The 22,549-nt window shown below is 42.4% G+C and overlaps 1 protein-coding gene across 1 annotated transcript; it reads left to right on the top strand.

Moving 5' to 3' along the window:
• The first annotated feature begins 14,235 nt into the window (after nucleotides 1–14,235).
• Gjc3 (gap junction protein gamma 3) lies at nucleotides 14,236–21,825 on the top strand. Its single transcript, XM_033764846.1, has 2 exons — nucleotides 14,236–14,329; nucleotides 19,889–21,825. The coding sequence occupies exon 2, from the start codon at nucleotides 19,890–19,892 to the stop codon at nucleotides 20,658–20,660; it is 771 nt and encodes a 256-aa protein (XP_033620737.1). The 5' UTR covers nucleotides 14,236–14,329; nucleotide 19,889; the 3' UTR covers nucleotides 20,661–21,825.
• Nucleotides 21,826–22,549: the final 724 nt, after the last annotated feature.

Genomic DNA, 22,549 nt, shown 5'->3' with positions numbered 1-22,549 from the left:
GGGCAGGGGGAGAAAGAAGAGAAGAGAAGAGAGGAGAGAAGGCAAGGGAAGGGCCAGGGACGGTATATAACCTTCAAAGCCATGTCCCTACCCAGTGATGTACTTCATGCAATTAGGCCCCACCCCCTAATAGGTCCATTTAGCTCTGAACTCTCCAATGGATTAATCTATTGATGAGATCACTACCTTCATGATCCAATTACTTCTTTAGGTGCCCTCTCTGCACAGTACCACATTGGGGATCATGCCTTTAATACATGAGTCTTTTGGGGACTTTTGATATTTAAACTATAGCATCAGCATCCCTAAGTCCATTGACCCTGAGTGCTCTCAGATTTTTAGATGTTCAATTGGCCTGATTTCACTTCATGCTCCATTAATGGCTTCCACTCCATCTTAGTTAAAAAATTTATCCTTTAGTGCTGGGGATCCAACACAGGGATTCATGCATGCTAGGCAAGCACTCTACCACTGAGTCACATCCTCAGCCTCTAAATTTTTATTTTATTTAATAATTTTATCATAAACCAATAAAAGCATTTGAAGCTTTGAATGACACAAGACTGTGTTGACTTAACAATCGCTGTAGGTTGGGCTGGCTGGTCATGTAGTTAGGGAACTGTCAATGTCTTTTTATCTTTAGGCCTTTTCCTTTAGGATTGATGAAATCCCCCAGAGAAAGCTCTTCCGAGCTCCTGTCTGGAGCAGGGTCTGCAAGAAGGCCTGGCATTTAGCATTCTGGGATTTTGGAGGAAAGAGGGCTGGCAAAGGTTTTGAAATGGGGAGGAGAGGGAAGCTAATCTGAGAAATTAAGGAGCCTCTTAGACTTTCAACCAATCCTTATTTACCTCTTCCATTTTTACTGCCATTGGGGAAGCCTACGCTATATTTCTTGAGCTTTTGGAGATTTGGAAATATAAATCAATTTGTTTCTAGGCCTCCCTATTTATGGCTTGGGATCTAGACGATTCCCAGGTGTTTTCTTGTTGCTGTTGTCTCCTCATTCCCACTTCCTGACCTCTTTGGCTTATGTCTAAAAAAAAAAAAAAATCCCCTTTGCAAAAGGATTGTTTTGCTGGAACAGAGTAAAAGTTGATGCTATTTTTACTGGGACTCTCCAGGTATTTGCCACTTAAAATTCAATATGGTTTAATTATAATGGATAGATTTGATGGTATATGTTGTTTTCAGTACCTGATTTAGGTCTAGCATTAGTTCAATTCTTTGTGGAAAATGTATTTTATTAAAAAAATCAAGCCAGGGATTTAGCTTAGTGGTGCTGCTGCCTGCTTTGCAAGCACAAGGTCCTGAGTTTGATCCCTGGTTAAAAAAAAAATCAGGTTAAACTGGGTGTAGTGGTGCACACCTATAATCCCAGCATTCTGGGAGGCTGAGGCAGGAGTATTGAAAGTTTGGGTCCAGCCTTGGAAATGTCGCAAGATCCTCTCTCAAAATAAAAAATATAAAAGGACTTACGATGTAGCTCAGCGAAAAAGCCCAGGTTTAATCTCCAGTACCACCAACAAAAACTAACCAACTAACTCAATTTATATATTTCGCAATCTAAGATTGTTTGACTTTCAGAGGTTGGAATGGCCTAAACTTTTTGTTCAGGTCTTTTATGAACTAAATACACCACTATGATCATGATCTACTGGGCTCGAGAGATGCTGGTTGCCACCTAGGAGTCCCCCAGTAGTGTGAAAAGGCTGTCGCCAGTTGAAGACAGCAGCATAGTGCCTCTGTCTTGTGCTGTGCTTATGGGGGTTTTGTTGATCTACTCTAAGAATGGAATGGCACAAACTGTGTTTGGTATTGCATCACATCAGGTAAACATCTTCCAGTTACCTATTTCATCAGGGGCTGTGGAGAAATTATTGGCGGAGTTCTGCTTGGGCCTGTGGATTGGCCTCATTTTGCTGAAGGAACCACACAAGAGAGAAATTTCTGTCAGAGGCTTTGGATTGCCCCCTAGAGCCCATCAGGTAATTCCTTTCCTATTTCCCTAGAACAAAGGAAAATCTTCAAGCTCTGTACTAAGAGATGGGGAAGTCTTTTTCTTTTTTCTTTCAAGAAAATTGCTTTTCATTTATGCATACGTCACCAGTAAGGTTAAGTTGGACTTTGTGTATGTCAGTTATCCTTTGAGAATCATCCTGAATTTCTTCAGGAATCTAGGGCTGAGCCAAGTGTGGCCGTGGCTGTAACTTTGGTACCCTGGGAGACCGAGGCAGGAGGATCCCAAATTCAAGCCCAGCCTGGGCAAATTAACAATTTAGTAAGACTCCATCCCAATGTAAAAAAGGGGGAGGGGCTGGGGATGTAGCTCAGTGTGAAGGCCCTGGGCTCAGTCCCCAGCCCTGCCTCTAAATGGGAGGGATTCATGTGTTATTTCTGCCCCACCAACAGACACCACAAGTGTCATGGTGCCTATTACCCCACCTGTGCCCTCCTTTGGATGTTGCAAGTGATGCTTTTTAGTAGTTTGTACTCCCTAGTGCTTCTGTCTGTCCTTTTATTTCAGGAAGGCACTGCTAGTTTGACTTACCAAGCTGCCAAAGACAGTGTGCATTTATACATCTTTACACATATTTTCCATCTTCTCATCTGCACCCCACTAGCCAAGGATGTGGTCCCTCTCCGTGAACCTCTCATCCAAAGCCTTGGCAGAATGGCTCCAGAGCAGAAGGACCCACCACTTAATTCCTTTGCTCACTGGACCTTTTGGTGCTGGATGAAACAACCTGAAGCTTTCTAGGACCAGTGAAAAGGACATTGATGTATGGAATTTAGGTGTGCTATTCCTCCTCCCATACCCGGCAGGTGGCACAGAGCCCAGGGCACTTTTATTGTTTGCTGCTAACTCTATCACTCTGGGTTGCTGTAGATCTGGGGCAGCACTTACAGATCCAACCCCTACTCCAATACACACAGAGGGCCAAAGTGATATAGTCTACAAACCTGACCTTATCCTGTGTCCCATACCCACAAGAGTTACCAAGGATCAAAGTGTCGGCACCATTCTGATGCAGTCCCGCTCCAATCAATGAAAACGATCAATTTACAAGTCCATTTGGACAGCAAGTTGACCTAGCACAAAGGTGGGAGCAGAAGGGATTTGGGAGCATGCTGTTAGGAGAGACAATCAGCCACAGGCCTTGAGCTTCCTGAATAATCTTGCTGAGCATGTCAAGAATGCAAGGCCCTGTCTGATCTGTACCTGAGCTATTTCTCAGGGTAGTGCTTGTAGTGAGCATCCTTATAGGATGGAGTACTGATCCTCTTTGGAAAAGGAGCTGATTTGCTTATAGTTCACTGTAAATACATACATTTTCCCAAGTTCAGTATTTCTTGACTGCAACACAGGCCCATGGCCCACCTAGCACCCACCTGGCCTCTTCAGAGTTACCATCTAGGATATTGGTGGCCAGAGGAACTTTCACCAAGAGACACTCATGCTTCTGCTTGTGACAGAATATATAGCCATTTGCCTCTGATTCAACACTGTCTTTTGTCCACATCCAAAAAATATCAATAAGCTAATTTACTGGCTTGCACAGAGGGTTAAATTCCAGACCTTAGGGAGCATCTGGCCCAAGGGTTGGTCCCACATCCTCCTCCGTATTGGGGTTCCTTGAAGGCAGCAGAGACTGTGCTGAACCAACCAACTCAACTGTGATGAGAACTGGGATTAGAGCTACAGTTAGGGTTGGATCGAGCAGCAACAGCTGCTTCCATGTAAAAGAGGACTGAAGTTTGAGAATTTGGGTCCACTGCTGCAGGGAGAATGGCAAAAGTGGTCGCTAGGTGGCGCCAGATCATTGACGGGACCAGGACGCATTGACTCCCGAGGTCCAGGTCAGAGAACGCTGTCCGGCTCCCCGCCTGGCTTCCCAGCAAGTCTCCTCGGGTGTGGGAGGATGGAGAGCGGTGGAATCTACACAAGGCGACCTCCAATTGCCTCCGCGGGGGAGAGGCGGTCAGGGCCTTTGTGTTGGCAGCATTTACCCATTTCAGCACCCTCTTTGGTCTTCGAAGTTCCTCTGTGGGAGGAAGTCTCCCAAACTCCCAAACTGTGGAAACCCTTAAACCGAACCTTTAACCTCAAGGAACTAGGTTGGAATTTGGGAGATGGTGTCTCCTCCTGGTCACTTCAGTCTAGCGCGGCCCTTCTCCTCCCTAGCAACTTTTCTTTCTCTTTGTTCTGGGGATTGAACCCAACACCTTCTTACTGAACTACATATATTCCCAGCCCGTTTCTTATTTTGGGACAATCTCTCTAAGTCGCTAAATTGCCCAGGCTGGGTTCCACTTTGGATCTTCCTGCCTCAGCCTCCAAAAGTACTGAGATTATAGGCATGTGACACCCTGCCGGGCCTCTCTAGTTATTGCAGCGCAATTGCAACACAGTATTAGGAAGAAAAGCGAGGTCTCCGAGCTGAGCTACGCATTTACTTTGGTTGGTTTTCCTGGTCTTAGACCATTATCTTTTACCACAAGAGAGAGTCTGTTCTCTGGGCCAAGACTTGCAGCCACCTCAGTAGGGAAGGCATGTGTTCACTTGGACATCTTGTAAATGGTAAGAGAACCAGATCTGAAAACATTGCAGAGTATTCTAAAACCATGAAAAGATTCCTTTGAAATCTTATGTAGATTATTTGTGACTTTTCATCTAAGAGTTTGTCTGCATAGTCTAGCCATTGCACAGTGATTCTTTCTCCTCTGTCCTTTTATCTTCCCCGTCCAAATTCCTAAAGTTCTCATCTCCTCCACTCTTTATAGTTTTTTCCCTTCCCATTTGTTAGGATCATTGCAATCCCTACTTACAGCTCTGTGCCCCTTCTTCTGATTACTGGAAACAGTAACTCTTAGGTAGGATTTTATTCAGTATGGTAAGTGTTATGGTTAATATTTAGATTTGATAAGACAACAGTGCTTGGTATTTGGGTGAGAATTCAATGGATAACATGTACCTGGTTCACAGCACTTGCTCCATAACACTGTCCGCTGTAAATACCTAGTTATGATTTCTCCTGTTACGACTTCCGCCCACAACTTTCCTTTTCCACTGCCCTTCTGGATCCTCTGTATCTTAGTCATCCTACTTAGGAGACAATCCAGGTTATTTTCCTGATCTCTCTTCCTGGAGTCAGACTCTGTGCACTTCATTCCTTAATTCTCTTCTTTACCCCTTAGAACTAAGTGCACATGATTTAATTCTGAGGCTCTTTTCATGTGTAAACTGGACCAGAGGGTGCACAGGGTCCTATGTGGCTGTGACTCTCTATGCCAAGGCAAAGCACCTAGCATGGACTATGACTCTGTTTTTTTCTTTTTATTGAGTTTATTGGTACATTTTAGGTATACAGTACAGTTACATTCATCATTGGGATCTTGTACCTTTACATGACAGGTTTTGGTTCTCATTTTTCCCCTTGTCCCTGCCTTCCCTTCAACCCTCCTCCCCTCCCCATTTAAAAGCACTTTATTTCCATTTTCTCTTATTTTTTCTTTTCCCTTATTCCCTTTCCCCTACCCTTCCCACTTTCCCTACACCTTTAGCTCTTTTCTTCCTATTTCACATTGTCAATTATCTCATTAGGATCTTATGTACTATTATAATTTTTCACACCAGAGAAACTATTTGGTATTTACATATGTGTGACTTATTTACTTCACTTAGGAGTATATCTTCAATATGTATCCATTTTCCTATGAATGAATGTAATTTCTTATTCTTTATGGCTGAGTAGTATTCCATTTTTTTAGAAAAACCACATCTTCTTTATCCAGTTTCCAACGAATGGGCAAATGGGCTGTTTCCAAGTCTTAGCTATTACAAACTGTGCTGCTATAAACATAGGTGTGTATATGTTACTGTGATATAATTCTTTTAATTCTTTTGGAAAGATAATCAGCAGAGCTATGGCTGGGTCAAATGGAACCCTCTAGTCCCAGCTCTTTGAAGTATCTCCATATTGATTTCCATAGTGGTTGCCCCAGTCTGCACTCCCACCAACAATGGAGAAGGGTTCCTTTCTCCCCTCAACCCTGCCAACATTTGTTATTGGTTGACCTCTTGATAGCAGCCATTCTCTGTGGGGTGAAGTGAAATCTCAGTGTTGTTTTCACCTGCATCTCTGGAATGACCAGTGATGTGGAGCATTTTTTTCATATATTTACTTGCTGCTTTGACTTCTTTGTCTGATAAATGTCTGTTCATTTCGGATGCCCATTTTGAATTGGGCCTTTATATTTGGTGGGGCTGATTGATTTGAGTTCTTTTTTTTTCTTCAGCTTTAATTGAGTTTATTGGTACATTTTAGGGATACAGTACAGTTACATTCATTGTTGGGATCTTGTACCTCTACATGACAAGTCTTGGTTCTCATTTTTTCCCCTTGTCCCTGCCCTCCCTTCACCCCTCCTCCCCTCCCCATCTACAAACACTTTATTTCCATCTTTTCATCATCTCACATTTTTTTCTTTTCCCTTATTACCCTTCCCCTACCCATTCCACCTTCCCTACACCTTTAGCTCCTTTCTTCCCATTTCTAAATGTCAGTAATCTTATTAGGATCTTATGTATTATTGCAGATTATTCACACGAGAGAAACTATTTGGTATTTACACTTGTGCCTTATTTATTTCACTTAGGAGTATATCTTCAATATGTATCTATTTTCCTATGAATGAATCTATTTTCTCATTCTTTATGGCTGAGTAATATTCCATTTTATAGAAAAACCGCATCTTCTTTATCCAGTTTTCAACGGATGGGCAAATGGGCTGTTTCCAAGTTTTAACTATTACAAATTGTGCTGCTATAAACATGGGTGTGCATACATCACTGTGATATGATTCTTTTAGTTCTTTTGGAAAGATACCCAGCAGAGGGATGGCTGGGTCAAATGGAAGCTCCAGTCCAAGCTCTTTGAGGTATCTCCATATTGATTTCCTTAGTGGTTGTACCAGTCTGCACTCCCACCAACAATGGAGAAGGGTTCCTTTCTCCCTGCAACCCCGTCAACATTTGTTATTGGTTGACTTCTTGGTAGCAGCAATTCTCTGTAGGGTGAGGTGAAATCTCAGTGTTGTTTTCATCTGCATCTCTCAAATGACCAGGGCTGTGGAGCATTTTTTTCATATATTTACTTGCTGCTTTGACTTCTTTGTCTGAGAAATGTCTGTTCATTCCGGATGCCCATTTTTGAATCGGGTCTTTATATTTGGGGGGGGGCTGATTGATTTGAGTTCTTTATATATTCTAGATAATAGTTATGGAGTCTATTTACTGAGTGAGTCATAAATGCTGAGCTCTGTCCCTGAGAGTAGGGCAGAGTAGGGTCCCTAGGCCCTGGGGCACACACACGAGTGAAGGCCCATGGCCTATTAATCCCTGGCTACACACAAGAGGTGGGAGGTGGCAAGTGAGTGAAGCTTCATCCTTCTTTGCAGTTGCTCCCCATCCCTCATATTACCTCTTGAGCTCCAACTCCTGTTAGATTCTCATAGGATCTAGGTTGTGCACTCCTTTGAATCATCTGAAATCATCCTTTGTATCTCCATTCCCCACCCCTGGTTATTGGGAACATTGACCTTCATGAAACCCTGGTGCCAAAAAGGTTGTGGACCACTGGGGCAGAGGGTAGATGGCAAGACAGTGCAGCTCCCTTGTACAGGCTGGTTTTGTTACACTGACCTCTCAATAGCCATAAGAAAACTCATCAATGTGATGTGTGCTGGAGAATTAAGTCATCTGCTCACAGCAATGTCGTTGGTGACTAACGGAGGTCCCACGAGAAGTGGGTCTGACACCTTTTAAAGTGGGGTAAGCTGCAGGTCGGCAGACGTGTTGGGGAGAAAGGTCACAGATTTTTGGATAAGTGGGTGTGCTGGTAAAAGCCTGTAATCTTGGCACTTGGGATGTGGAGGCCTAGGCGGAGGCAGGAAGATGGTAAGTTTGAGTTCACCTGCGCAATTTAGCTAGTTAGTGAGAGCCTGTTTAAAAAAAAAAAAAAAAAAAGGCCGGGAATGTAGCTCAGTGCAAAAGCTCTGGATTCGACCCCCAGTCCCAAGAATAAAAGTGACCGTTTTTGTAAACTGCAACTTGCAATGAGAATGGGGTATGTGGGGTGAGAGGGAAGGGTGGCATCAGCTGTGTTGTGAAGGTGGGAAATGCAGAAATGCCTATGAATTCCTATTGTTGCCTTTTGTGCTTCTATTTCAGGAAAACCCAGTCCTAGTGTATGAGAACTGGCCACCAAAGGCTGAAGGTCTTTGAAGATCAGAGATCAAAGAAAGAGGCAGACAGCAGATTGTACAACGTGCAATTTATTAAGGATTTACAGACAGAGCCTAACTTAGAAAGCAGCAGGAGAGGCGGATCCTTTTATCCAATGGCAGGATGAAGGGGCTTAGATGCTAAGCTAGACAAAGGGTCTCAAAAATGAGTAACAGGGCCGGGGATTTAGCTCAGTGGTTCTGCCACCTGTCTCATAAGTGCAAGGTCCCGAGTTCCATCCCTGGTACAAAAACAAAAAACAAAAAAACCCCAAAACAAAACAAAACAACCCCCCAAACAAACAAAATCATTAACATATTCCAGTAGTTAGTCCAGTTAGCCCAGGTATCAGGGTTGAGCACAGTATTCTCAGGTCTTTGTCTTTTAGGTCTGGGGATGTGTGCCAGGGTCACCTGTGGGCAAAATGATGGTATTACGGTTTAGATCTAAAATGTCCCCCAGAAATCTCATGTGTGTGGAAGATGGGGTGATGTTGCTAATTGGTGGAGTAGATGTTAGAAAGTAGGGCCTGATTAGAGGTGAGTCACAGGGGCCATGACCTGGAAGAGTTTGTTATTGTTCCTGGCTTCTTCCTTCTCTCTCTGCTTCCTGGTTGCCATAGGTGGAACAGCTTTTCTTCTGCCAGGCCTTTTACCATTCTGTTTCTGTCTTGGAGCCAGCCAACTATGGATTGAAACTATGAGCCAAAATAAAGCTCTCCTTTTTAAATTGAGTTTATTGGTACATTTTAGGTATACAGTACAGTACAGTTACATTCATTATTGGGATCGTGTACCTTTTCATGACAGGTCTTGGTTCTCATTTTTCCCCCTTGTCCCTACCCTCCCTTCACCCTCCCCTCCCCTCCCCATTTACAAACACTTTATTTCCATTTTCTCATATTTTTTTCTTTTCCCTTATTACCTTTAACCTACCCTTCTCACTTTCCCTACACCTTTAGCCCTTTTCTTCCTATTTCATGTTGTCAATTATCTCATTAGGATCTTATGTACTTTTATAGTTTTTCACACCAGGGAAACTACTTGGTATTTACACATGTGACTTATTTATTTCACTTAGGAGTATATCCTCAATATGTATCCATTTTCCTATGAATGAATGTAATTTCTCATACTTTATGGCTGAGTAGTATTCTATTTTATAGAAAAACCACATCTTTTCTATCCAGTTTCCAACTGATGGGCAAATGGGCTGTTTCCAAATTTTAGCTATTACAAACTGTGCCGCTATAAACATAGGTGTGCATATATCTCTGGGATATGATTCTTTTAATTCTTTTGGAAAGATACTCAGCAGAGCTATGGCTGGGTCAAATGGAACCTCTAGTCCCAGCTCTTTGAAAGCTGTCCTTTTTAACATTGAGAGTGTTGGGTATTTTGTCTAATCAACAGGAAAGCAGATAAGACTAAGATGTGTATAGTCATGTCAAGTTGGATTCCTGTATCTCTTTGGGTCTCTACTAACAGTCTTTTGCATTCTCACTTGGGGGCCGCCCCACATGCTTATGAAAACAGCACATCCCCACCTTCCAATCAACTTTGAATCCATTGGCCTTATCTGTCCCTGGAAAGTCCATGATGCCTTTCAAGGTCACCCCGAGGAGGATTTCCTTTCTGGTTTACTGAACTTTGCTCCCTTCCTATTCTCCATTCCCACCATCTGGGTCCAGGGTCCAGGGGCTTAGCTTTCCTGCTTTTCCAGCTGTTGAGGAGGAAAACCTCGTCATTAGCATGAGATATAACTTGAAAAAATGGAGGATTTCATGGGGCTTGGACAGTCTGATGAAGTGAATGTCACAGAACAAAGACCTGCAAAAGTGGAGAGAACCTTGAGATGCTGGGTCAGCTCTGCATGAGGCTGAAGGGGTCAAGAAAGATCTGGTCACTGGGGGGCTCAACAGTTACCCATTCCTGCCTGATGTCAAGTCTTTTCTTCCTTTCAGCCTCCCAGTGCTGCAGCAATGAGACTTGTCACTGTGTACTTTCTGCAGTGATGGTGAGAAACACATTTGCTGACCCTTTGTTCATGTTGTATATTAAAAATCTGCACAATCTTAAGAATTCATTGGTGTATAGTATCCCAAGATTTCTGTGGGACATTTGGCCCAGGACTAGCATGGTTCCCTTCTCTCATGGTCACACAGGGTCCCAGGCCCAGTGTGGTTGGATCCAGGTCTGTGGGGGTGATACTTTCCTGTTAGTTCTGACACTTTCCTTCTGCGTATCCCTCCTCAACCATTGCTTCGGGTGTCTCTCATTGTGCCTAAAGTAGAGAGATTCACCCAGCTACGAGGAAGGGAGGTGCAGACTTCTTTCCACTCCGGACCCTTACTTGATGCTTGCCCTTGGGTGCCTGGCTGTTCTGTGTCCTGGCACACAATGTCAACATATGGCTGTAGGAGGAGGCTGGTTTCATCTGGTGGGAAGACAAGAGACAAGGAGGGCACTGTTGGTAGAATAAAGAAGTGGAATGAGACCTCTCTTTACCCTCGGGGGCTTCTTTCTTGGCACCAACCCTCAGAAAGCTACTGTGAAAGAGAAGTTTGTCTTGCTGCTTCAATGTCCTGACAGCAGCTTCCATATAATTAAACAGAACTCCCCTCCTTCCAGCCCCCAGGAACAACCTTAGCCTGCCCCTGATACCCACATTGACCCAGACTGTGGACCTTTATAAATGAGCCTATTGAGGAATCAGGAGAAATGCATGCAACTTTGAAAAATGTCCCTATTCCCTGAGTCCTGTGCATCTCCCTACTTTCCACCCCCATTGCAGGCTTTTAGACAAGGCCTTTGGTCACTCTGGCTGGACCATCTGTGTGGCCTCCGATGGTGGGGTCACAGCTCTTGGTTTCTAAGAAGACGGTCATATACCATGTGCAAAAATGTGCTGAATGCACCTGGCTCACTGACACCTCCCTGAGAAGTGCTTTAGCAGAGGGGTGGGGGATATGACTTGGCTCCCATCCTGCTTCTTCTACTCACTATTTGAGGGTCTTTTGCAGATATTTCACCTTTTTATCTTAATTTACTTATTCATCTATAACATGGGGATAATGTGAATGCCTACTTCCTAGGAAGGAAGTGATGGTAGAACCAGTTAGTATTTGACAAGGGCTTGGAAAACATCTGGCACATTTTAGCTAGTCTTCTCTAATTACTTTTTGCCCCGGAGGAGTTGTTACAAAACACTGCTTGGGTGGGTGATGTTTGATTCCCTGTGTTTGTGTTCAGATCTCTAGTGGACCAGAGAGGAGATGTTTGGAAACAGAGACTAGGAGTGCAGAGCTCTCAGTGGCCCACCAAGCTATGTGGATGACTCACATGGTGAATTAGTTTTGCTTTTACACCTCAATTTCAATCAGAAATAGGGCTGGCAGATGCTCTCGGCCTTCCCTTATGTCTGTGTCCTCATTAGCCCCAGCCAACTTCTAGCCCTCCTAACTTTCTAGGAGAGTGAAGGGAACAATCTAATCCTGTATTATGTTTTTTTGTTTGTTTTTTGAGACAAGATCTCACTATGTAGTTGAGACTGAACTGGAACTCCCTATGTAGCCCAGGCTGGTCTTGAACTCACAGTGATCCTCCTGCCTTAGCCTCCTGAGTGCTGGGATCGCAGGCGTGTGCCACCACGCCTGGTTTAAACTGTGTTATGTAAAGTCCATCAGCTCAAAAGACACCTGCACATCTAGTCCTGAGTCATCCTCAAGGGAGGAGAAAAGACCCCAAAGTTTAGGTCAGGAGAATTATTGTGCAACCTTGGGAAGGATACTTCATCTCTCTGTGTCTTTTCTCTGTTTTCCTTTTATAGTGAAAAATAATGAATATAGAGGAAGCTATATAAAAATTAAATGCACCACTTAGCAAATACTTTTAATTCAGAGATTTGTACATGTATACATGATTCAGATTGAGAAAAAGAACATGTAAAAGGAAAAAAAATCAATAGCACGTATTAAACCACACTAAAGAAGATTTTGTTCAAGGTGAGGGGACTATGTCATGGGCACAGAAACCATTATGATGGACTTTTACTGTGGGGAGAGAGACTGAGACCTCGAAATACAGTGCAGGTAAGTGGGAACTTATAGTCAAGGTGCAGGGAGGGGCTCAGGGGATGGGAAACAACTCAGAGACGATCTCAGGGATTTCCAAAACTCACCTTGCTGAAGGTAGGCCGGGGTGATCATATATTACCCATGCTAGGAGTGGAGGATGAGGAGCCCAGTCAAATACGAAGAGTGGGAGTACTTGCCAACCTCATTTGCCTAGGCTTCTATGCCTAGGAAGTGCACAGATAGATCTATGAGAAGGTTTCAGGAACCTAAGTTTGGTCTAGCAGAGAATCTTTATCAAACACTGTCAGCTTTATAAAAGTCTCGAGCCCCCTTTTGATCACCTCCCCTCCTTTCCTGCAGAATTTGCTCCTCTTGATGTCTTATGCTATTGCTACTCTTGCTTTTCTTTATTGAGGGTTTGGCGCCTATTCGGGGGAGAAAATTTAACCTAGGAAAAAGGTATGGAATTCAAGAGGCAATGTTAAGCAAATAAATTGGTAAATCAAGCTGGAAAGTCTCAACAAGAACTGAGTCAAATACGCCGTCTGCAATGTAGGTGGCGGACTGGAGGCCAGTGCATCTGGAGCAGGGATGCTAGGATGATGTACTTCTGTTTTGCATTTGAGACGGCATCTGTACAATAAATACGTGGATAAGATGTGGTCAGCAAGCAGGAAGTTGTCAGTGATAGTAGCCCAGTATTTGGTTGGTATATAGAATGGGTAGGGAATTTAGTTGTTAAGCTATGGAATATGTAGATAGAGGATTTTTATTTTTTAAGGGTGTGAAATTAGTCAGTGTACAATTAAAACCTCTCCAAAGGCTGTTAGTTTGAATAATAGGGAAGCTAAGAGTATAATGGTATTTAAATACTTGCCATCAGCAGCCAGATTGCTTGCTTAAATTCTTTTTTTCATATTTTTTTCTTTTTATTGAGTTTATTGGTACATTTTAGGTATACAGTACAGTTACATTCATTATTGGGATCTTGTACCTTTACATGACAGGTCTTGGTTCTCATTTTTTCCCCTTCTCCCTGCCCTCCCTTCACCCCCTCCTCCCCTCTCTATTTACAAACACTTTATTTCCATTTTTTCATTTTCTCATATTTTTTTCTTTTCCCTTATTTCCTTTCCCACTTTCCCTACACCTTTAGCCCTTTTCTTCCTATTTCACATTGTTAATGCTTGCTTAAATTCTAATGCATCCACTCACGAGCTGGTTACCTTGAATGGGTCACTTAGCACCTTCATTCTTCATCCCTCTCCTCTGTAAAAGGAGATACCAGTTCCTATCCCATAAGGGTATTTTCAGTAGTGAGAAAATACCCATGCAACACTTAGAAGATCCATTATTTATTAAGCTCTGAACCATGTTGGTGAAATAGGAGAGTAAATGTAAATTTTTTGCCTGGGGTGTCAAGATGCAATGCTTAGAAAAAATAAAGCACGTACAATGTTCCAAAATGACTTGCTAGTCTGAATTGCAATGCTTCAAAGAAAAAACAAGCACATAAACAAGTCATGCCACTCTTAAACCCTACACCTGTGTCAGCGTTGTATAAAATGATATAGCTGTCAAAAGGTAGAAGGAGAGAAGGTATCATTGGGGAGAGGTTTGTTGTGAGTTCTTCTCCTCAGGAGGAGTAGGGGCAGGTGCTGACTCCCATATCTCAAGCCTAGCTGAAGTGGGGCTCTTACATGTCCATGGATGCCTAAGATAAATCGAAGGGGCAAGAGATGAGAGACCAGTAGATGAGTGTGGCTGCTTCTCCAGTTGCATTTTGTTTAAACCCTGAACTGAGGCTGCCAGGAATGAAAAGGGGAGGGGAAAGAAGTGGGTGGCAATAGGAGGCAGGGCCAGCGCAAGAGCTAGGACCCTGTGGACTCCAGCCTAAGGACTCTTATCTTTTGCGGTTGGCGTTTCTACCTCTTTCCCTTGTGGTTGGTGCTTCTACTCAGAGCTGCCAGGTGAGTGTAAGTGAACGCATGGGCTGAGGGCAGCCAAGTTGGCTCAGGGACTGCTGGTGGCAGCGGCAGGGGCTTCCCTGGGCTCTAGAGAGGCTTCTCAAATCTGACCACATGAGTCAGCCAGTGATATTATTGCAGTTCAGACACGGTCTAGATGATTCAGATGTGTCTTGATATTCTGCATTCCTACTGATATTCATGGCCACACTTTGAATAGAAGCATTGAGAGTATTATCCAAGCCAGGTGGGGGAGGGTGGGTGCAATGAGCCTGAATTTGCACTAACAGGTCCTGCCCTCCCTCTGGACATCCCCTCTCTTATCCTTTAACTCTCTGGGATGGACTCTGCTGCCAACAGTATCCTGACATTTTTCTTCAAAAGAATATGCAATGTTTGGAAAAATTCTTATCAAAATCATAATGGAATTAAAAAAATCTGTTTAATATATTTGAAAATCCACTCAAACTCCAAGCTTTCTTTCCTCTACTGATTCTTGAGCTCATAGATGTTGCTTCACTGTCTAAAATCTCTGTAAAATTCAGATCCTGTCAACTCCCAGACAAACGTATTTGAAAACTGTGCTTCCACTGTTAGAAACGGAGCACTGTCTCTTAAAGGGAGCTTATCAAGGGAGCTGGGTAGTAGCTTCCCTTCCTTTTCTGTCTTAGTTCCTAAGGGGTTGTTATTCAGCCTAGGGACCCTAGTACCTGTGGGGCAAAGCTGTAACCTTGTCTGTAAGAAGAGGATGTCAATCTCAGAGAATGAGACAGGTGGGCTGGAGCAGTGGTACCAGACAGGGAAGACCACAAGGTCTGAGGAAAGCAGGCAGTTGTATAGGAAACTCCTTCTAGTTTGTCTGAAGACTTTGGGGGATGGAACATGTCTGAGCTCTCCAGGAGACCTAGGTGATGGGCAGAATAGGTATTGTTTTGAGGACAATTTCAGGGGCTCAGGGACAAGGAAAGATACTTAGTGTTAGATATGGGGGCTCCAAACTAAAGAGTTCTTAGGCAAGAGGTCTGTGGTGAGATCGGTCCTGAGAGCCTCTGAGAGAACATGTGATTGTCTGGCATGGGCTCCGGAAAGAGGATAAGGCAGGGAATCGGTAAAGTACTTGAATTCCCAACCCCTAGAATGTGTCAGGCCTGTCCCTTATTACCTTCTAGGTCTGCTGGGAATGTGTTTAGAGGGTGCTGGGCTTATGCACTGAAATAAGATGAGGCTGAGAGCAAGAATTTAAAATTTATTAGCATTTAATATTTATTTAGCAGACCAATTAGCATTTAGTCTGATTATTCTCCAAGAAAACCAGGGCAGAAGCCATCAGCACCCTGGGACTTCCTCCCCTAAATCCAGGGACCCTGTGGACTTGTGCAGAGGTATGGGGCTCTGGGTAATTTCATGATGGGGGCTGAATGCAGGGGGCTGTGAGGCCCACCTGGAAGATGGGCTGATTATCATAGACTTATGAAATGGAAAGCTATAAAAGCCTCTTGAGATGCCTTGCCTCACAGAGCTGGCAACAGGGGCAGGGAGTGGAGAGATGATAAGCCATTGCTACCCTGAAGTAGTGCTTCTCAAATCAGGATGAATTTATCACCTAGGACATTTAGCAGTGTCTGGAGATATCTTTGGTTGTCCCATGTGGGCAGGAGGGGAGAAATGTGCTGCTGCCCAGGGGTGCTGGGAAATACTGTATTGTACAGGACAGCACCCACCGCCAACAAAACATTACTGGTTTCAAATGTCAATAGTGCCAAAGTTGAGACACTTAAAACCAGCACTGGGAGTTGACCTTTCTTTTGATTCTCTGTAGAGCTCAATAACAATCCCTCCCAAATTTAGTCAACGTTTATTGAGAAGTTAGTTTTTCCTCAGGCACTGATGTAATAAGTGCTTTCTCTCCTTCTAAGTAAGGTACAGGTTGAATATCCCTTACCTGAAATGTTTGAAACCAGAATCCTACAGAAATTTGTTTTCTTTTGATTTTGGAATATTTGTAAATAAATAATGATATTTCTTGGGCATGGGACCCAACTCTAAGCATGAAATTTACTTATGTTTCATACAAAGAGTGATTAAAGAATACAACGAATTGACAAAATTTAAAACACCTTGTGCACTTATTACAGTAAAAGGCATATTGCCAGAAATGATGAGGTACATTTTTTTGAAGAGCAGGGAGTATTTTGAGTGGGATTAAAGGCAGTGTGTCTTTCACTATAATTTAAATTTAAAATTCATTGTAGTTATTGATCACTCCACATTGATTAAATGTTTTTGGTAATTTTGTCAAGTAAAAATGTTATGGTGTATCCCCATCCACCTTATTCACTGGATCTGTCACGGTGTGATTTCTGGCTCTTTTTCAAACTCAAAATGACCATGAAAGGCATTTTGCATTGATTCAGGACATCAAGACAACTGTAACAGTGCAACTAAAGACACTCATGAAAGAGGACTTTCAGAACTGCTTCAGAAAGTGGCAAAAACAATGGGATGTGAAGGGGAGAATTTTGAGAGGTATTAGTAGCAATGTGTCTTTTACTGTAATAAGTTAAACATTTTATTCATTCTTTGTGTATTTTGATATATATTATATATATCATATCACATATATATCATATCACATATATATTATATCTTATAGTCTGAAGATAATTTTATACAATATTTCTATGATACCTGCATTCACCTTGACATGTATCATGTGTCATACCAGGTCAAATGTGAAATTTTCCTCTTCTGGTGGCTTGTTGTTTGGATTTTGGAGCATTTTAGATTTTAGATATTTGGTTAAGGATGTTCAGCCTGTAGTGATTTTGTTTTGTTGTCTTGATTTTCACATAAGCAAAACAGGTGTGTTCTGTATTTGTTTACCTGTTGCTACTTTCACTATTTTTTTCCTCTCAATTCTAAACAGCTTCTCAAGTATGTTTCTGAGTATCCCAACTCAACTTTCTTCAGTCTCTGATACACTGTTTTCAAGGTGGATTTTAATTGTGACATACTGATGATACTTTTAGTTTACTTTTATGTGTTTAAAAAATCCATTTAGCCTCAAATTTTAAAGAGTCTTGGAAATAACTACAATCTCTCACCTTTAATTATGAGACTAATTTTGTCGTGCTAAAGATTGAAAATTGATTGCTCCTGAAAATTTTAAATTATTTTTATTGAGAAATTTCAGTGGCCTGATATGCTTCTAAATATATTTATCATATATATATATAACAGTCTGTGAAGGAAGTAGAAAGATAGGTACTGAGAGAAGTCTGACTTCTAGGGGCTCAAAATATAGTTCCATCACAGCTGGTAGATAGTGACAAATTTCTCTGGTCAATTAATCATCTTAGAGTGGTCCCTTGAAAGCCTCCTAATCCTTCTAACTGATCAGGAGTAATAATTTTCCCTGTGCCATGGTATATGGGTTGTTCTCATGTATAGTTTGTAATACTAATTCCCATTTAAAATTGTTTTATGCATATTGCTGGGTATTTTAATTGAGAAACTGAGATGAGACAGATTAGGCAAGGTTATTTCTGCTATGTTAACTTAGAGAACCCAGTAATTGTTATTAGAGTTAAAGGGAGATACCTAATCATATTCATAGCTGAAGGGAAATAACAAGGAAGGAGTCTAAATTGTAGGGAAGATCAAACTGATTTGGGGATCAAATTCCTGAAGAAGCAGGAGAGATCCAAGGACATAGATTTGGAAGGAACAGTAGCCTTGGAGCAGTGTAGGGTTGTTTCTTTTCCTAAGATGTTAGATAAAGAAATAAATGTGAAGATAAAATAGTAGTTGTAGGGTTTCACACTAGAATCTCTATTTCTTCTGTGGAATAAGATGCATAGTGTTTTGTCATAGTCTGTTCAGGCTGCTATAGCAAAACACCTTAGACTGGGTAACATAAACATTTATTTGTTTCAGTTCTAGAGGTAGGGAAGTCCAAGATCAATGCTCAAGTAGACATGGTATGTGGTGAGGGCCTGTTTCTCATAGGCTGTACCTTCTAGTGTCCTCACATGGTGGAAGAGATGGAAAGGCTCCCTCAAGCCTCTTTTATAATGACACTATCCCTGATGATCTAAAGGTTCCACCTCTTAATACTATCATACTGGGTATTAAGATCCCACATGTGGATTTTGGAAGGACACCAACTTTCAGACCATAACACATGGTCTTTGGGGATTGAGAAGAGCCAAGTGTGTAAGGATTTGGGTTTGGGATTGGGGACGGTTAGAAAGAGCTGCTGGGCATTGAGGAAGGCTGTTGACTAGGACAGAGATAAAGATGACAAAGTTGGGTTTGAAACGTGATAGGATTTTGGTGGTGGAACTGAGGAATTTCTGAAACTTGTCCTTAACTGTGATCATCTCTTACTGTGAGGAATATATATACCCAGAATACAGTGGCAAAGGGGAGTGAAATTTGAATTTCTATTCTATCATTGCTGGCTTTAGCCTCAAACACAATAACATTTAATTATGGCAAATTCTGCTGTTTCCTTCAAGATGTTCTTATGTTCCTAAGCTGGTAAGGTCTGAAGATTAAAGTGCTCTTGAACTCTCCCTGGTTATTTCACCCCAATCCTACTTAGCCTGTTAACCTAACCACATCTCAATCTTACCAGCATGATGGGAGCACCTGAAGGTAAGGCAAAAGAGAAAAACAAGAGCAACAGAATGGATGTCCCCTCCCAGTGTTAGCACTGATTTGGTTAAGGTGACACTGTTAGTGCCACCAGATGTAGCAGCCATCACCTGGGAAGCAACAAATAAAGGCAGAAATAAAAAAATGTACTATCCTGGATTATTACTATTAGTCTTTGGGAAAAGGAGAGAGGGATGGAGGATAAAAAAGGCAGAGAACCCCTGCTGAATGTTCTTCATTCTGGCAATATAGAAGTGGAAGCCAGGAGAGAGAGAGAGGGGTGGGGGTGGGGGAGGGAGAGAGAGACTTATACAATTCACTACTGCACTATTCATCTTACATAGATGCTTCACTTCCATTAATTAAAAAACAGGCACAGAGTCTTGATATTTGCTACGGTTTAGAGGAATGCCCTTCAAAGATTCAGGTCCTCAGGGTGGTGATATTTGGAGGTGTCATGGACTTTTAAGAGGTGAGGATTAACGGGATGTCTTTAGGCCTTGGGGACATGCTCTTAAAACGGATTGTAAAACCTCTCCCTCCGTACCAGGGAGTTGGATATGTGAGCGCTTGCTCGGACATATGCTCCTTTCCTTTGCTATCCAAGACATGAAGTGATGCATTCAGTGGGTGACCTTTGCCAAGTCTGTGCTATGCTCTGGACTTGGAATCTCCCAAACTGTGAGTTAAATACACCCTTTTACTTTACAAAGTTAATTGCCCCAGGTGATTCATTCTAAGTATACAAAGCTGAGAAATATAACATTTGATCAATCAGGTCTTCGGAGAGGGGGAAAAAGGCTTTATGAGTCCTTGGGTTAGCAGTGCCAAGGTAACCTGCGGCTCTCTAAAGAGCAGTTAGCAACACACCTACACTGACTGTTGTTCTCTGTTCCCTAACAGGATGTGTGGCAGGTTCCTGAGGCAGCTATTGGCTCTAGAGAGCCAGCACTCCACCCTCATGGGGCGCCTCCTGCTTCCTGTGCTCCTGGGATTCCGCCTTGCTTTGCTGGCCGCCAGTGGGCCTGGGGTCTACAGTGATGATCAGAGTGAATTTGTGTGTCACACCCAGCAGCCAGGCTGCAAGGCTGCCTGCTATGATGCTTCCCACTCGCTTTCTCCACTGCGCTTCTGGGCCTTCCAAGTCATCCTGGTGGCTGTACCCAGTGCCCTCTATGCGGGGTTCATCCTGTGCCATGTGATTGAACACTGGGAAGAACCAAGAAAGATGAAGATTGAGGAAGAGACTCTGGTCCATAAAAGGGACAGCTGCAGAGATGCCTCAGGGGCCGGAAGCCACAAGATGCTCTGGGCCTATGTGGCACAGCTAGGGGCTCGAGTGGTCCTTGAAGGGGCAGCCTTGGGGGGGCAGTACCATCTGTATGGGTTCAAGGTGCCCAGTTCCTTTTCATGTCGTCGAGATCCTTGCCTCGGCAGCATAACCTGTAATCTGTCCCGTCCCTCTGAGAAGACCATCTTTCTAAGGACCATGTTTGGGATTAGTGGGCTTTGCCTTTTGTTTACTCTTCTGGAGCTTGTGCTTCTGGGTTTGGGGAGATTGTGGAAGCTCCAAAAGCACAGATTTTCCTCTTCTAACTGCTTCTCAACTTCAGAGAGCACCACAAGACACAAGGAACCAACCAGTAACTTCCCAGTTGTGGAAACAAAAGAGTAGTTTTGAGAAGCAGGTGAGAAGGACCCTAACCCCAATGTCTTTCCCTTCCTGCCCCTAATGTCTCTATACTGATAATCTCTATCCAGGGCAGGTTCCTCATCCTTCTGGGAAGTGCAACTTCTGCATGTTACAAAGTAGATCACCAATTTTCAGGCAGATGCATTTTGACCACTGCCCCCACCATTTCCCCGTTCCCATTCCCATCAATTGGATGACTCCTTCCAGTGAACCAGGATGAGAGCACCAATCTGCTGCACTTGCTGCTTTTTCATTTAGTTCTTTCCTCACTTAAGAAAACGTCTCAGCTTTTGCTTGACTTCAGCTCATTTGTAGAGGATATCATGATTGGATCTTCTTTAAAATGTCCATTGAGTGAAGATTCAGACCCAGGACAAATTAGAGGCTGTTGAAGGATATCTAAGGGCCACAGTGGGCCATGCAGTTGAAAGCACAATATTGAGGAATTCCTTATTATTTCTTCTCACCAGAATTGTCTGGTGTCATCATCAGAATTTTCGTAGGGTTGGTTAAAGAGTCACTGAACAGAAACATACATGAACCATGTCTCTCCCTTGCCATGCTCAATAAATATTGATGACACTAATGACATTCACTTTGGTGAGGACAGTGTTCTTTTCTGTATCATGTACTCTACTTATTTCTTATGCTCTGTATTCTGTGTTCCCTATGACTTTGAAGTCCTATAATTTGTGAATGGTACCCAGCCCTGTAGCCATGGAAATTTTGGCTATGGAAAAACAAGTGTACATAACCCAAAGTCCTTTAATATCAGGATATTTGTTCAATTACTCAACCACATCATTGGGAAGATTACTGTGATTTCACAGGCTGAGTCCCTATGAGCTTGGGCAGCTCTGATTTCTGCTCACTTCTCACTGGGTACACTGCATCTGTCCCCATGGTCTTTGACACAGTTTAAATGCAGGCCCAAGTCCCTAATTTTGAAATTCATTGCTCTCAATACTGCACAGCAAAGACAAGAGAATTTTAAAGGTGATTTAAGAATAATAGCAAAGGGAAGTTTACAACTGAATGTAATTCAGAGGATAATTTAAATTTGAGCATCAAGTTTTTTTTCTGGAGTCTTTCAGTTATTTCTGTTGGAGAATGTGTTACCCATATGCTTTTTGGCAGAATCCCCTTTCTCCATAGTTCTTTTTTTTTAACCCATAAAGAAAAATAACTTGGTTTTGTTTTCTTTCTTCAGATTCCAAGTTATACCTGAATTTAAGAAAATACATTAAGTTAAGGAGTTAAGAAACCTCATTTCCGAGGAAAGGCATTTGGTTTCTAACAGATAATTTGGCAACAAATAGGAAAATAACATTTTTTTTTCTTTATCCTACAAAAGTTTCTCATAAGAATGCCTATCTACTATAGCCGGAGTCCAGCTGAAGTGACTAAGGGGAAAAAAAAAACCAAACAAATGACATTATTATTTTTCTTTATACAACTCCCAGTGAAAGAGCTTTGTTGAGATACAATTCAGAAACCATATCAATTTACCTGTTAAATTAGTCAATGAAATGGATTTCAGTATGTTCACAGAGTTGTGTATCCAATACAATTTTAGAATATTTTCATCAACGGAAAAAACAAAACAAAAAGCTCCTACCTCATTTAGCTGTTACCTCCAGTCTTTTATTTCCCCAATCATAAGCAACAATTGATTTATTTTCTAACTCTATGGACTTTCCTACTCTGGGCTTTTCATATAAATAGAAACATAAAATATTTGGTCATGTACATTGGCTGAAATTGTGTGCCATTTTTCTTTCAAGGTTCATTTATGTTGTAGCATGTATCAGAACTTAATTCCTTTATATAATCGAAAATCATTCTATTGTTAGGATGTATTACATTTGTTT

This window comes from Fukomys damarensis, unplaced genomic scaffold (genome assembly GCF_012274545.1).
Source record: "Fukomys damarensis isolate Sample0158 unplaced genomic scaffold, DMR_v1.0_HiC HiC_scaffold_17, whole genome shotgun sequence".
NCBI classification, from domain to species: Eukaryota; Metazoa; Chordata; class Mammalia; order Rodentia; family Bathyergidae; genus Fukomys; species Fukomys damarensis.
Note: the sequence above shows the minus strand (reverse complement) of the source record. Positions and strands in the feature narration are given on the sequence as shown.